This window comes from Callorhinus ursinus, unplaced genomic scaffold (genome assembly GCF_003265705.2).
Source record: "Callorhinus ursinus isolate GAN/ISIS: 27379988/994484 unplaced genomic scaffold, GSC_fseal_2.0 scaffold19, whole genome shotgun sequence".
NCBI classification, from domain to species: Eukaryota; Metazoa; Chordata; class Mammalia; order Carnivora; family Otariidae; genus Callorhinus; species Callorhinus ursinus.
This window is the reverse complement of record NW_027397081.1, coordinates 5,107,213-5,124,086: the sequence shown is the minus strand read 5'-3', so window position 1 is coordinate 5,124,086 and position 16,874 is coordinate 5,107,213. Positions and strand designations below refer to the sequence as shown.

At 38.8% G+C, this 16,874-nt stretch overlaps 1 protein-coding gene across 2 annotated transcripts in view; it reads left to right on the top strand.

Annotated features, from left to right (window-relative positions):
• CWF19L2 (CWF19 like cell cycle control factor 2) overlaps positions 1-15,004 on the top strand; it is a 119,934-nt gene extending 104,930 nt beyond the window's left edge. For both annotated transcript variants that reach the window (XM_025893721.2, XM_073903676.1), the window contains exons 15-18: positions 4,843-4,998; positions 7,111-7,191; positions 11,812-11,913; positions 14,371-15,004. In XM_025893721.2, coding sequence (XP_025749506.1) covers positions 4,843-4,998; positions 7,111-7,191; positions 11,812-11,913; positions 14,371-14,514 — 483 coding nt within the window. In that variant the 3' untranslated portion in view covers positions 14,515-15,004. The remainder of the gene's footprint in view (positions 1-4,842; positions 4,999-7,110; positions 7,192-11,811; positions 11,914-14,370) is intronic.
• The last annotated feature ends 1,870 nt before the right edge of the window (positions 15,005-16,874 follow it).

The following is a 16,874-nucleotide window of genomic DNA, read 5'->3' as shown; positions in this document are numbered from 1 at the left end:
TTTAATAGAAAATGCAAAGATAAGTTTCAGCACAGTATGTGGGAATAATCACAGATTTTAACTGAATAAGAGCCAAATTTTTAGTTTCATTGAATATATATAGCGAAACTTAGGTCCCCTTTAAAGTTATTGTTATCAGTTTGACAGGTATGTTTGAGCTTATGTTATAGTCAGACACCGTAGGTCCATTTTTTGAGTATCCCAGATGAGCGGTGTGGTGGTGAGGTCATTATGTACAGTGAGCTTCACTGCTGAGTGGTGTGATGGGGCCGTTTCACTGGGAAACCTCCAGAATTGGACTGTTAGGTCTCTTTCATGGAGCGATCAGACTCTTCGGAGACCACTCTGTCTCTTACCAAGTGCATCTAAGACAGCTTGCTAGTGTCCTGGCAGCTGAGTTGGGGAAGAAGGCTGCGGTGGTAGAATTTGAACCCTAAGTATCTCCTGTAATGCCCTGTTTTCAGACTGTAGACTCTCAGCTGTGTCTGGTTTTCCCAGCCCAGCAGCCTTACTGTGTACCTTCTCCAAAGAAGAATCATGTAGTGTTCTGCCAGTGTCCAGGAGGGTATCGGCGTGTTAATTGCTTTTTTTCAAAGACTTTCATTCATGCCATTTGCCTTTTTGCTACACCTTCACTCTCCTTCTGTAACAACTTGGTGCTGCCAGTTCATGAGCCTTCTGAGGATTCTGCAGTGCAGCGTGGCTTCCTTCTTACCCTGCTAACCAACCCCCACACCACACACCACCCAGGTGTGAACCAGCTTTCCAGTGTTTAAGTCAGATACTATGGGGTGATCTGATTTTCGGTGAATCTTCTCTCATTCTTTCTGTTCTCTTAAGTTTGGACTGTTTTAAAAATTACTTTAATTACTCTAATTACTGTTTTAAAAATTACTTTAGTAATTGTAAAAATTATTTTTGAGTGGTTGCTCCATGAAGGGTATAGAGTTAAATATATATGTTGTATTCTATCTCATAATATTTATCTTGGCATAACTTTATCTTTAGACATGTTCTATTTAGAAAACTTGAATAAATTATAGTATTTATATTACATGATCAATCCTAAATAGCTTTGATAGTTTCAAGTAAAATACTTTAATTTTAATTTCCAAAATTTTGTACTTAATATTTTACCTGAATTGTTGTAATGTGACTTTATACAAATTAAGAATTGCAACACTTGGGGCACCTGGGTGGCTCAGTGGGTTAAGCGTCTGCCTTCAGCTCAGGTCATGATCCCAGGGTCCTGGGATTGAGCCCTGCATCGGGCTCCCTGCTCAGTGGGGAGCCTGCTTCTCTCTCCCTCTGACTTTCCCCCCTGCTTTTACTCTCGCTCTTTCTCTCTCAAATAAATAAAATCTAAAAAAAAGAATTGCAACACTCTGTAGTATAGCTTCCTTAGATATATTGTAAGATATTTTAGTCCAGATGTGTTTAACTAAATGAGGAATGGCACTTGGGTGAATAGTCATAGTTTAGAAATGTGGAAAATAGTGATTACCCAATGGATGAAGTTTTTTCTACTAGAAATATGGGAATTTTATGTCATCCCCATAACATGGGGTATCTCTATCTCTCTGAAGCATAAAATAGTTTTTGTATCTTATAATAATGAACTAAAAGACTTTCTTCGATGTTTGGTTGTCATATAACTTAAAGAATGAATATTATTTCAATATGTATAGTGTATGTGTTATATTGAGCTTTGGGAAAATTCTGCATTAGTGGAGTGGATAACCTTAAATTATGTCATTAAACTCATATTTTTAAGTTAAAGGCTTTTATATGCAGAGGGGAGAAGTACTTCAATGTGTGTGTGTCCTCCTCAAAACTATTTGTATCATGTTTATATATAATATTGAGCAATTCCTGTATCACTGCTAATATAGGTCTTCTGAGTTTTCATTTTTAATTCATGACCTCTGGAGTCTGTCTTCTTCACTGTTGTCCAGAGAACATCTAGAATGAGCATCCAAACAGTTAAAGCAGGAAAGGGCTGTGAGCAAACATGAAGTGTCAGGTCTGTGAGATATGTTCGGATTAGCTAAATTTACATTGTTGTTGCTGGTACTGCTTTTTATCCACTTTCTACCTTCTGGATTCAGAAAAGCTTAGTTTTCAAATATATAGTTCTGTCCTAGTAGTAATTTTCCTTTTCCTTTTCCTTTTTTTTTTTTTAAATTTTGTTTATTTGAGAGAGAGAGAGCAAGCACGCATGATTGGGGGGAGGGGCAGAGGGAGAAGCCGACTTCCCCCAGAGCAGGGAGCCCGATGACGGGCTTGAGACCATGACCTGAGCTGAAGGCAGACGCTGAACTGACTGAGCCACCCAGGCGCTCCAGAAGTTAATTTCTTATGTCATATTGCAGTGTGGGTTGGGCAGTTCTCCAGGGCAGATTGTCTCTAGACATAAAATCAGGTATCCAGGCTCCTTCCATTACAAGGCTGTCCTGTGGTGGAGGTCTTCTCTTTCAGCCCCTTGGATGAAAGAAACTGAATACAAACAGACACACTACCCCTTAACTGTTTACTTGTCACACAAGTGGTACTGTCATTTCTATATACATTCCATTGCCCAGAATTAAGTATGTCCCCACCTAAGTCCCTGATTGGCTGGAAAATTTAGTCTTCTTTTTGCTCAGCAAGAGGAAAGTGAAACAGTTTAATGGAAACAGCTTTTTTGGGGAGGGGATTTTTTATCTGCAGAAATCAGATTAGGGCCTTGGCAACTGCAAAATTTGATCAGTTTTACCAGGTAGATATCTATGCCTGCCAGTAGTTTATATTTTATTATTATTTTTAAAGATTTTCTTTATTTATTTGACCAAGAGAGACAGTGAGAGGGGGAACACAAACGGGGGGAGTGGGAGAGGGAGAAGCAGGCTTCCCACTGAGCAGGGTGCCCAGTGCGGGGCTCGATCCCAGGACCCTGGGATCATGACCTGAGCCAAAGGCAGATGCCAAACGACTGAGCCACCCAGGCGCCCCTCTATCTTATTATTTTTTATCATAACTTAAGCTCAGTTGTGTGTGCACTATCTCCATTAATTTGATTTTATATAGTACCAAAGTCAGAGAATTTTTAAAAGGGGAAACAATCATCTTTAATCATCTATAATGATTTATCTTACAGTCACCTTGTAATGAGATTATAGGTGGAAAGTCTGCAGCCCCGCAGGCTATTAGCCAAGACTTAGAGTTTAACAACAAATGGAGTATCTAAAGAGACTGTGTTGAATTTCTCTGTAGCTGTGGTCAGAAATGAAAAGCAAATCCTGTATCCATTGCTTACTAGGTATCTTTCTAGTTGACGTCAAGTTACAATTACTTGATTTCTTGTTTTTTTCTACTTGTCTTATTTTATAAAATGAATACAAAACAGAAAAGCGATGAGTGATCAATAATAAGTAATTATCAGAGACCTGGTGGAATCCCAGAACTCCCATCCCCTATGCAGCCATAAACCGTAGCCTCTCCCAGTTCCTGGTGTCAGTGGAGGCTGAGTGGGGAGCCTGCACACCCATCTCCCCGTGGCCATCCCTGGGCAGTGTCTGAATGACAACCTGGTTGAATCTCCTGGGGTGTCATGCTGAGTGAAGAGCAGCAACCTCAAAAGATGATGTGATTGCATTTATATAATGTTCTGGAAATGCTAGGGTTACAGAAAGGGAGAGCACACTGGAGGATGCTGCTGTGGAGGGAGTGAGCATGGCTGTGAGCAGGCAACGGGAGGGATCCTCACGGGGCTCCAGTTGCTGTGTATCTCAACTGTATCCATGTCAGTATCCTGGTCATGCTATTGGACTGTGGTTTTGTAACACTTTACCATTGGGGGAAACTGGGTTAAAGGTATGTGGGACCTCTCTCTATTTTCTTCATGTGATCTACAATCATAATTTAAAAATTTAATTAAAATATTTAGAAGTTATAAATCAGCTGACAAGTCTAAGTAAAAAATGCTTCTTCCTCCTGCTTAGACAAATATCCTAGCACTTTACAAACATATGACACTCTACAAGGCCATGTTTGAATTTAGGATTCTTAGACACCTTGGTGGTGGTGGGGAGTTGGCTTCTGGCTCCCAGTCGTCAGCCTGGTCCTGTCTTGCAACCCCTGGCTTCATCCTGCTCTACACGGGCTGTCCCGTGAGTATATGTGGACATTCTGGACTGCATGTCTGAGCTCCACAAACAACTGTCCCTCAGGCTTAGGCATGTGAAATAAATCAGGAAATAAACAAGTAGAAGATAGTAAGAAGTAGGGGTTATATAATGTTGAGTTCTTTGGGAAAAGGAAACACTCTTACTTTTCAACTTTAGCATGTTTGACTTTCATACACTTGATAGGACACGATTCTCCGTGAAAATAGAGGACCGCTTGAATATGCAAGGTGACCAGTGAAGGGTCAGCAGACATACATGGGAACCAGCAGATGAAGATGCTGTGAGTGCAGGCAGGCAAATTGGCAGGAAATTCTGCGCCTACCGTCTAGGAGGACCTTTTTTGGCTTGTGGCTGTTTTCCTCTGATTTTACTGTCAGTTCTGCATATTTTACTACTTGAGTTTGATTTTTCTCTTTTCCTTTTCTTATTTTAGTTTATTGGAACCATTTCCAATATATACATAAAACTGTGCAGAGTAGTTCCAATTTAAAAAAATGTTGCTTAAATATGTGAAATTATGTAGTAGATTTAGAAAGTAAAGTAAGCTGACAGTATAGAATTTAAACATTGTTTACTACTTATTTATTTTAAAGGGATTGAGTTTACCTTTTATTGTTTTCATGTTTTGTATTTTTTTCTAAGTGCTTTATTTACCCAGCCATGTTCCTTTCTTCAGATGTTCCGAAAATCACTGGTAAAGATGTTTGAAGATAAAGGACTGGACTGCATCTTTTTAGAAACACACATGGGCATGAAGAAGCATTGTCATATGGTTTATGAGTGCATCCCTCTCCCAGAGGAAGTGGGTGAGATGGCTCCCATCTATTTTAAGGTATTTGGGAATAGTCTTTGCATGCATACTTTTTTACTACCTTGCTGTTTTACGAATACGGTTATCTTTTTTCTTGTATTTTTTTTTCTCCCTATATACTTAGATCAAACTTTATCTAAAGAAATGAAGTAAAGCACAAAAAAGATTCTGCTGTATGACAAATTTCTGTAGAGAGAAATTGGGATTTTGACCTTTAAAAAGCATGCTTATTTATAAGTATGAATAAACTGTCAAATGGTCATTTATAATTTCTATTTTAATTTCTCATTTCTCAAATGAAATTCAGGGTTTTACCTCGAAGTACTTTCAAGTCGAAATTATAGTCCTAATTCTAAAAAACCTGCTGAAATTCACAAGACCCAGTGATAGTTATATACGGACAGTACAGGTTACAGTTGCTGAGATAAGTAACTGCTCTTTTAGTATTTAATACCTCATCATGCTGTTTGTACGAAGAAACCAGTGTCTAACCTTGACATACATTTATGGACGTATAATTACCAGAGTTTTTAATCAGTTAAGTGTCATTGTAACATTCAGGCAGCTTTTACTGAATAGGGTCGTTTGATACTGAGCTGAATGCAGTATACAGTGTACTCATAGACTAAGGTAAATGCTTACGTGTCGAACCACGTATGAATTAGTAACGTGCAGTGAACAAAGGAGGTCATGTTTGGGAAGTGGTATAGGACTTTCCAATGCAACATTTAAACAATATAGGATAGTCAAGTTCATGAATGTGGACTTATCCCAATAAGGAGGATTATTAGACCTGCTAAGGTTAATGAGGTGGTGAAAATCTACTTTCTCTGTAGAGATTTTTCTTTTAAGATTTATTTATTTATTTGAGAGAGGGAGAGTGCGACCATGCATGAGAGGGGGAGGGACACCAGGAGAGGGAGAAAGAATTGTCAAACAGACTCCCTCCTGAGCACGGAGCCTGACATGGGGCTTGATCCCAGGACCTGAGCTGCGATCAAGAGTCAGACACTTAACTGACTGAGCCACCCAGGTTCCCCTCTCTAGAGATTTTTCAAAACAACTATTTGATTTTAAGGATTATACTATTAAAGTAGGGGAGTGAACCAGAGAATCCCCAAACCCATGCTAGTTCCGTGTTAAACAGAATCAGGTTGGAAAGAGGTTATTATACTTTTCTTCAATTTTTTTTTTTTTTTTTTGGTACTTCCTCAGTAGAGTCTTAGGTGATTGTGACTGTCAGCACTGAGGCAGTAGGGTAGAACGGGCGCAGCCGCTGTCCCCCATGTTGGGTGACAGAGCTGTCATCATTCGGTAGGGTGCTGTCTCACTTCTACACTGAACCTCTTACATGATCAGTAAAAATACATTTATTGGCATCAGTTTTATATTGAATGTGCTACCTTATAGTGTCAACACAAGCAACATCCCGTGCCTTTTAAATATGGAATAGCAGTATATCTGATGTTTTTAAATAGTGCTTATTTGAATGTTAATTTTATGTTTAAAATTTGCTTCATTAACAATGATAACTGTACAAAAACGAGAGTATTTTATACTCATAATCCTGGCTTTTCTATTAAATATTTCTTCACCGTAAATACTAGTTTTCTTGCTTAGCCTAGAAAGTCTTATAATGCCACTTCTGTGTATTTTTTTTTTCCCTGCATTTTTACTTCTTTGTTATAGGGCCAGAGATCGTTCAAGTGCTTGGTTGCCAGAGAACATATAAATTACTCTTGATTTTGGAAAAGGGCAGTGAAACTAAACAAGTTTATTTGAGTAGGTTTTTATGAATGAGATAAGGAAGTTGTGAACTTTTTTATTTGCAAACTTATGTTTAATGTTAAATTGCTTAGTCTTATAAAGGATTGTGTTTGTCATGTAAAGTTGGTCTTGAAGTTAGTACAGGAATTAAGAATGAGTAGAATAATATCTTGGCTAAAGATAGGACTTTAAAAAAAATCAAGAAGGTCCAATTTTAAATAACAGAAATTAAAGCCTCAACCCATTCAAAATAATGAACTACCATGTGTAATATGTCCTGTGATTAATTCATTATATTACTTTATTTTTAATCTCTTTGTATTTGCTTATAAACTATTTTTCCATTAATAAATGGCTATTTCTTAGAAAGCCATAATGGAATCTGATGAAGAATGGTCCATGAACAAGAAATTGATTGATCTCTCTTCAAAAGATATCAGAAAATCTGTAAGTATCCCCCCCCATATAAGAAATGATCCTGGTGTTTAGGATCTTCATTACTTTTCACATCTTACTTGAGAAAGAGACCATTTGGCTGAGTGATCAGAGGTCACTTTGATGGCAGGATCACCCTCAGCTGGAGGGGCTCCTGTCATGGACTTCGCAGCCTCCGTGAGAGGGGCCTTCTGGTTACTTGAATTATAATGAGGGAAACGCTTTCCTACAGGCTCCTCTTCAGTTTTTTTTTTTTTCCTTATACAGAGACTCCCTGTTAGGTTCCTTTAAAACAGTGGTTCAGTTAGATTATGGCTTCATTATTCTTTGGTGGAGTTTCCTAACCATGTTTCACAGTTAGTCTTGATTTGCAGATCATCTCTTAGATAGGCTACGCATGAGTTGAGTACTCCTGCAATGACCTCTCTCTTTCCTAGAAATAGAAATTCGATAGAATAGAGATAGAACAGAACTGTGGATTCCTTTTTGTTCTTCTATTCAAAAAGTTATTTATTGTATGGTTGCTTGGTGAGTGACAGCTAGGAACAGAACAGAGAGGACTGTGGACCTGGGGGCTTCGGTCCATGGCAGGGGTGGGGCACTCCAGCCTGTGCTAAATCGTCCTGCTGCCCAGTGTGTAAATAACGTTGTGTTGGAACACAGCTACACCATTTTGTTATGTGTTGTTTTTGGAGGCTTTCATGCCACAAGGGCGGAGCTGAGAATTTGCACCAGAGACCATATACTCTACAAAGTCCAGAATATTTTATTTAAATTAAAACTTTTGTAAGTTTTTTTTAATACGCTGACCCTTGTTCTAGTAGATGACACTAGCCTATTTTTCTTCTATTTCTTCTTTTGGAAAGCCAAACTCCTGATAAAATGACTTGCAGGATTTCTCATTACATTTATTGTGTCTTAGTCAAAAGATTGAAATTTCATTGCATTACTAAAGATAGTTTTAATGCAAAGGCAGAACATTGTCTACAGTCTTCTCTTTACTTGCTGGTGAATTGGGCCAGACAATACATTTAAAAACAAAACAAAAACCACCCGCACAAACATCCTCCTTGTTTCTGTTTTCTCTGAGTCTGTAGAGACAGGTATCTAATGCAGGCACGTCTGTTGTGTCTGAGCTTTCCACTTCTCATATCATAATTTCCAATGCCATTAAATATTCTTTTATAACCTGACATTAATGGCGTTTGAAAATATTTCCAAGTAGAAATTGTAAAAGAAATGTGTTATTCTCCATTTGCTACCCTGTATATGCAGTTTTCTTGCCGGTAAACCGTCTAGTACCTATTGTATGTCTGTTTTTAAAATGTGCACAATACTTGAGTTAAATACCTTGAGGGCTTTAATATTAACTTAACCAATATGGAAAATGAGAAACCGATCTCTGTAGGAATGGTAGTTGTGTATTCTACTTCACAGCATTGCAAAGATACCAACCATTGCCTTTTCTAAGTCACCACCTAGTATCTGAGAGTCACAGCAGACAGGGAATGAGCCAGACGACCTCTTAGCTTTAGGATTCAATAATTATGTGGATGGAACTGTGAAGAGAACTTGAGTATTAGGAATAATTCCAGAGGAGGTCACTTTTTAAGTTAATAAGCTTTCCACTGTCTTTTTAAAATGATGAAAGTGTTTCTGAGCACAAAGTGAACAGTCTTGACTTACTTTAATGTTATTTTTATTCTGGAAGAACCTCATTATACTTACTTTTCAAGCTCTGTGTCCTTGGTAGTTTCATAAAGTGTTGACCTGCTTCATGGGGTGGGGTGATTTTTTTTTTTTTTTCCCAAGTAGATCCTTGGCTTCTAGCAGAGATTTATGTAGTGGTAATTCATTCTGATTCTTTGTTGACTCATATTTTTTTGTGGTGAGGATAAACTTCTCTTTTTATGCCCATTTTGTTTCCTTTCTGGATCTTGGTTTCTTTGCCTGTGTGAAGTCTGGGTGAAGGTCATGGAAATTTATGAGCGAGATCTGTATGTTCCTTGTAGAGCAGTTGCATGTTCCTAACTAACTTGTCAAGAAGAGTGTTCATTTTTCACAGGGCTATTTTATTGAGATTTCATATGAATTCTTCCTGAACTTTTAAATAGTATGATTTTAGTTTAATTTTGTGATAACTATAATTGGAAAAGCACATTTAGGGATTTTTAAAACTGAGGAAGGTTCATATCAAGGGAAATTTGGGTTTACCCAGAGACATTCAAACTCAAGGACAATTATAGGAAGTCAGGAGTAATATCTGGAGTATTAAAAGGGGAAAATTCAAATATTACTGGTTGGGTTTGTTTGTTTGTTTGTGTTTTACTGTCAATAAAATGTTTTGCCGTAATTCTGTCAATATCTTTCAAGAGTGAGAGCAAAGTTGTTAGTCCTTCGGCTGGTCAAGGCGGGCAAAGCAAAGGGGTAACGGCGTGTGCTTTGATGCTAGAGCCTTCACAGGGCCTCCTGACTGACAGCCGTTCCAGCAGGACAGTCAGTAGTCCCCTCTGCAGCCTCGGTGAGAGAACAGAGATGCTCGTGGCAGCCCCTGTTCCTCATGTGCGAGTAGGGAAAGTCAGGCAGTTACATCACAGGCTGTTGAGACCCTTGGTGTGTACGTTCATTTCCTGCTGGTGATGTCACAAACGAACACAGATTTATTATAATTCTGGAGGTCACAGATATGAAATGGGTTTCACTGGACTGAAATCAAGGGGTTCACAGGCCTGCATTCCTTCTGGAAGCCACAGAGAAGAATCCGTGTCCTTCCCTTCTCCAGCTTCTAGAAGCCACCTGCATTCCATGGTTTGTGGTTCCTTCCTTCATCTTCAGATCCAGCATTGTGGGATCTTACAGTCTTTCTCTGACACTGACTCTCCTAACTCTTTCTTATAAGTATCCTTGTGATTGCATTGGGCCCCCGTGGGCCCATTTCATGATATCTCCTCATTTCAGTATCCATAAATTAATTGCATCTGTGAGGTCCCTCTTCTCAGTCAGGTAGTATGTTCATGGCAAATAGGGGATTAGAACATTGACATATTTTAGGGCCATTATTCTGCCAAATACAGTATGATACGAGCAGAGGGCATGGGCAAAGTCATCACAAATTGCTTCTTCAAGTTCTCTCTCCCCAGAAGTACTGTCTGTTAGTTGGTGTGGTTCTGTAGCATTGTTTTAGCCATTCCCATTCATGATTCACATGTGATGATCTTCTTCAGATAACAGAAATATCCTCATGGAGCCTTCCATTCTTTTCTCTTTGGCCACCATGTTTGGACAAAGCACTGTTGTTTGGAAGACAGAAAAGACAGTAGTGTTTGAAGAACCCTCTCTGTGCCAAGCATTGGGCTAGACACCTGATGTGCATTTTCCTAGTTCATCCTCGCAGTGAACCTCGTAGCTCTTCCCAGTTCTCATGAGATTCAGAGATGTTAAATTACTTGCCTGGGGTTACAGAGGTATAAGAAGCAGAGCTGTGGTCGAGGCCTTATCTGTCTCTTGACTTTGTTTTTTCCTGTCTAGGTCATACGTGTTTATCATATTTTAAAAATGAAAAAATACAAAGGCACAAAACAGTTACCCACTTCTCTGTATTTTATGTTATATACTATTTTGTAAACTGATTTTTTTCTTATACTTTTCCTATAACATGAACAACTCTAAGTCCTAATCTTAACTGCTTTATATTATTTCATGACAACCACTGTCTTTCCACCATACCATACTGTCTCCTTCCAAGTCATGCCTTCTTGAGGACAATATAAAATACATATAGTTGAATAGACATGTGATTCAGTGTCAAAATAGACGTGTGATTCAGTGTCAAAATGAGTGTCATGCCTTCTTGAGGACAATATAAAATACATATAGTTGAATAGACGTGTGATTCAGTGTCAAAACGAGTAAGTCCTGACTATATGCAGGAATCAGGACCCACTTGAATAATGTGTAGTGACAGATTATGGCTTGGAGGGAAAACTTGCAAGGACACAGATTGATAAAGCCAGAAATTATGGACTTTTCCAGTCAAGATAGAGTTCAAACTACGTGTGAGTGTGTGTGTGTGTGTGTGTGTGTGTGTCTGTGTGTGTAGAAAGAAGGAGAGATGAAAAGATAATAGTTAATCCTGGAGAAAATTTGAAATGAGGTTGGTAAACTAAGTATTGCTATACCCATCTCGCTAGTTAATAAAAAATTGTGATTGTCTGGGTTTAGTTTATCTTTGATAAATAAATACTAAGGTCTCAGATTATAAACAAAGCTCTATGTATATGGGTAGGCCTCTCCCTGTTCTGCTTTGTGAGGGAGATAGAGGGAACCATATCCTTATTCTTTTTGTAATCTAAGGAAAAAATTAGTACCTTTTCTTTCCTGTTTTCCCCTAAGACAGGAAAATAGTGGTTTTGATTCTATTGCTGGATGTTATGAAGAGCTGAAAGATTACCATGTGAAATGTTTTACTTTGAAAGTTAGGTCATTGCCTAAGTATATCTAGAATTGGGAATTTATTATATATTTGTCTTGAAGGGGTGCTTAATTACTGTCATGTCTCAGAGCAGGAGAAGGAATTCAGTGGAACCTTCTGATTCCGGGCTGTGTTCATGTGTGATTTATCTGTTTATTTAGGTACCCAGAGGCTTACCTTACTTCGCTGTGGATTTTGGCCTCCAAGGAGGGTTTGCCCATGTCATTGAAGATCAACACAAATTCCCTCATTACTTTGGAAAGGTAGGCTCACAGATTTAATAAAATTCCAGAGGTTAGCAATTTGGTAACACTTTTCTTTCAAAGGGAAATCAAAACTTTGGGCATCTTATAGAGTGAAGTTGGTGAGTACTGTTCCACCCAATTTTTAAAGGAAGAAGCTAGAAACTATTAATAAAAATATACCAGAATATTCGTAACAGTCAGGATTGTCACTCTGCAACCAGACATTTGCAGACGTGGTCAAGAGTGCTGGGGGTTGCTTTCCGGTCGAGCCAGCCAGGCTTGTGTCGGAAAGGGTGACACTGTTGACCCTCAGAGTGAGCTGACAGTGAGCCACATGCTGTTCGGAGCACTCCGTTCTGTAGATATGGTTACTCTGGTCATCTTACGGATGAAGAAGATGAGCCTTCAGACAGAACCAGGGGTACAGGCGCCTCTCGTTTGTGGGTGCAGTAGACCCCTTTGTGTATAGTGAAGCACTGTCCAGCCTGAGAAGAATGTAAGACTCTATCGTTGCACACTGCTCCCAGGTTCCCGGGCAGGTGTCTGAGGGCTGGTCTAGACTGCCGGTACTTTGATCACTGCACATTGCCCTGTGGGGTACAGCCTGTACGTTTAGGGTCTACTGAAGTTTGTATCAGGGGCTGGAATGAAATTAATATGACTGCTGAAATAGTAATACAGTCTGAGCAATAATAGTTCTAGAAGTGACCTTTTAATCGAGCATAGTTTGGGCCTTTCTGCTCATGTTTTCCATAAATTATTGTCTCTACTGGTTCCTTTGTTTCCCAGTGAAAAAGGTTCCCTTTTCCACGAAGCTTTTTCTGATTTATCCAAAAATAGAATCTTTTTTTTTTTTTTTTGAGTCTCTGTATAGTCAGCCTTGGCATTTACCTTATTCTGCTTTCTAAGATGGTTCTTTGTGTAGTTGGGTTATTCTTCCACAGCTCCACATTCTGTTATGAGTTCTCGGAAGGCACATAGATTTATGTCCGTTCTCTTTGTATCCGCTATGATATTTCGTACTTGCTTGGACACAGTTCGGTCCTCTTGGTAAAAAATGTTAAGATGTTGTCCGAGATCTCACCACACAGCCCTGTAGAAGCAGACGGAATATGCAGAATTTGACCCTGAGTCCAGTGTTTTCCTGTGTTGCCCTCTAAACATTACATGTCTTCCCCATATCCTTATGTACATGGACACTCGCAAGCTTAAGTTGTGTTAATTTCTGCTGCTAACACCACAGGAAGAGAATCATGAGGAAATCATGTAGGATAATAAGCAGACTAATCAAAATCCGTTTCTTACAGGGCTTTGGAATGTGACTTTTAAATGAGGGTGATTTATAATTTTTAATTCTTAGTTTATTCGGATTAGTATTAAAATATGATTTTGTTTCCTGAAAAAAGATCTCCAGCGAATAGTGGAAGAATAGTGGCTTATAAATATATGGGGTAGTAGAGAGAACACGAGCCTGAGCTTGGCCTGCAGTCCAACAACAAAGTTCATAACTGCTAAATTTTGGTTAACCTTTTCTCCATATCATTTACCAGAACAGCTCAGAAGGACCAAAATAAGTAAAGTTCACCCTCTCTTTCTCCCCTTTGCTCCTCTCTGATGGATGTACTAACAAGCAACAAAATGGACAAATTGCTTGACAGGAGGCAGAGCCAGTGCTCCTAGAATTAGAGGGTTTGCATCGTTAGAACTAATTGAAAACAAGATTTTTTCCCCCCACTTTAAATTCCAGCTAGTTAACATACAGTGCAAAACTAGTTTCAGCTGTAGAATTTAGTGACTCAACACTTCCATACAGTACCCGGTGCTCATCACGACAGGTGCGCTCCTTCATCCCCAGCACCTGTTTCCCCCTCCCCCCACCTCCCCATCAGTTGGTTCTTTCTAGTTAAGAGTCCGTTTCTCGGTTTACTACTTTTCCCTGCTATGTTCATTTGTTTTATGTCGTAAATTCCACATATGAGTGAAATCATATAATTGTCTTTCTCTGACTGACTTATTTCCCTTAGCATTATACTTTCTAGCTCCATCCATGTTGTTGCAAATGGCAAGGTTTCATTCTTTTTATGGCTGAGTAATATTTCATTGTATATATATATATATATACACCACTTTATCCATTCATCAGTCGGTGGACACTTGGACTGCTTCCATAATTTGGATATTGTTGATAATGCTGCTATAAATATCAGGGTGCATGTACCTTCGAATCTGTATTTTTGTATCCTTTGGGTAAATACCTAGTAGTGCGATTGCTAGATTGTAGGGTAGTTTTATTTTTAACTTTTTGAGGAACCACTATACTGGAAAATAAGATTTTTTTAACTTGAAACTAATATTTATGTAAAATTTGAACATCCTCACAGAGAACTACTAATTTTATATTTAGTAGCTGAATAAACAGAAATAGTTTCATTCTGTTTTCAGACGTGTGTCTGTATTTTTCTCATTCTTTAAAAGGAAATCATTGGTGGGATGCTGGATATAGAACCAAGACTCTGGAGGAAAGGGATCCGGGAAAGCTTTGAGGATCAGAGGAAGAAAGCCCTGCAGTTTGCTCAGTGGTGGAAACCATTCGACTTCACCAAAAGTAAAAAATATTGAGTCATACCTTTCATTTTTTAAATTTCTTCTTCAGATTCCTTTCAGTTTTATTTCCATTGTGTCTGACTAGACCACTGAGCCTCGGGCCAGAGGGAGAGAAAGTCCCGCTCTGGGCCTCAGACACCCGGGCACCACTGGGTGGCGTTCCCTGTCCTACCTTGTCCTGCGGCTGCATTGTAGTAACTGGGGGGCGAGACCAGATACAGGGGGCCCCGCTCACATTCCCATTCTGTACGTACGTCTTGGTGTTCTCGGCTGTGCAGTTGAAGATGTGGAAGGACTTTTCTGAAGCATTATCTGGGAGGTACAGCAGATCGTTGGTTCAGAGGGAAGTGGGTCTGCTTCAAGATTGTGAAGACTATGGTCTGGCTTCTCTTGAATATTTTAAACCGAATTGGCATCTCTTTCTTTTCTACCAGTAGTCACTGCTCTTCTTTTTATCAAAGGAAAAAGAATGTCCCAAGAATAATAAAGAATTAAATGAAGCATACTGTGTTCATGATTTGTTTTTATTTCTGGATTTTTAAATAGTGTCTTTGAATTTTGGGAATTTTAAAAGTAATTGTTCCAAATGACACAAATTTATAGTTGTTTGGGGTTTTGAAAGTTGAAAATTTAAGCCACGCCATCATTTTGGGGTTGTATTATTACAAAATCGTAAGTGACAAGAGTATTCTAAATGTCCAGAGCACATTCTGTTGCCCTGTATTTGATCTACACTTCTTCATTTTTCCTTTGTTCTTATGCTTGGCGTCAAGAGAAAGCCATATACTTATAAAATATGACCATGGTATAAGAGTGCGCCTATTTTTTTAATATGGAAGATATTTTTGTTGCAACCGTTTTTCAAACATACTGGGTTTTGGAGCTGATCCTTGACATTTTGTCATGAAATGTTGATTACCTAGAATCAGTGTGGTGCATACTCCAGAGTAACTCTTAACTCTCTGTAGTTCTTTTTAATATCGACATCTTATTTCTTTGGTATGTAAAAAATGTTTATGTTCTAGCTGTAATTTTAAAATTTCACATGTAAATTGAAGTTTAATGGTTTCAATTTCTCAATATTTGCAAGTTGAATTTAATTATAATTATCAGATAGATACTTGCTAGTATTATATTTACTGCTGTTTTCAGATTCTTTGAGCTTTACTGCAGAGCCTTAGATGAATGTGTAATGTTTGTTTATTTAACCTGTGAGTTAACAGTTGTTTGCAGGGCATTTTGTTTTGTGCTGGTAGTGCAGAAATAAAAAGTACTTACCCTACTTTAAATTATGTTCTAGTCTAGTGGAGAAGGAGACATGTACATAAATAATTATAGTACAAGAGAAGTTCTTCCCCCCCTTTTAATTTATTAATTAACGTAATGTATTATTTGTTTCAGGGGTACAGGTCTGTGATTCTCAGTCTTGCACAATTCACAGCGCTCACCGTAGCACATACCCTCCCCAATGTCTATCACCCAGCCACCCCATCCCTCCCACCCCACCCCCACTCCAGCAACCCTCAGTTTGTTTCCTGAGATTAAGAGTCTCATATGGTTTGTCTCCCTCTCTGGTTTCTTCTTGTTTCATTTTTTCCTCTCTTCGCTATGATCCTCTGCCTTGTTTCTCAATTTCCACATATCAGTGAGATCATGTGAAAATTTTCTTTCTTTGACTGACTTATTTCGCTTAGCATAATACCTTGTAGTTCCATCCACGTCGTGGCAAATGGCAAGATTTCATTTTTTGATGGCTGCATCATATTCCATTGTAAATATGTGCCACATCTTCTTTATCCATTCATCTGTTGATGGACATCTGGGCCCTTTCCATAGTTTGGCTATTGTGGACATTGCTGCTATAAACATTGGGGTGCAGGTGCCCCTTCGGATCACTGCATGTGTATGGTCAACTAATCTTCGACAAAGCAGGAAAGAATAGCCAATGGAAAAAAAGACAGTCTCTTCAACAAACGGTGTTGGGAAAACTGGACAGCCACATGCAGAAGAATGAAACTGGACCATTTCCTTACACCATACACAAAAATAGACTCAAAATGGATGAAAGACCTCAGTGTGAGACAGGAATCCATCAAAATCTTAGATGAGAACATAGGCAGTAACCTCTTCGACATCGGCCACAGCAACTTCTTCTTAGACATATTGCCAAAGGCAAGGGAAGCAAGGGCAAAAATGAAGTATTGGGACTTTGTCAAGATAAAAAGCTTTTGCACAGCAAAGGAAACAGTCCACAAAACCAAAAGACAACCGACAGAATGGGAGAAGATATTTGCAAATGACATAGCAGATAAAGGACTAGTATCCAAAACCTATAAAGAACTTAGCAAACTCAATACCCAGAGAACAAATAATCC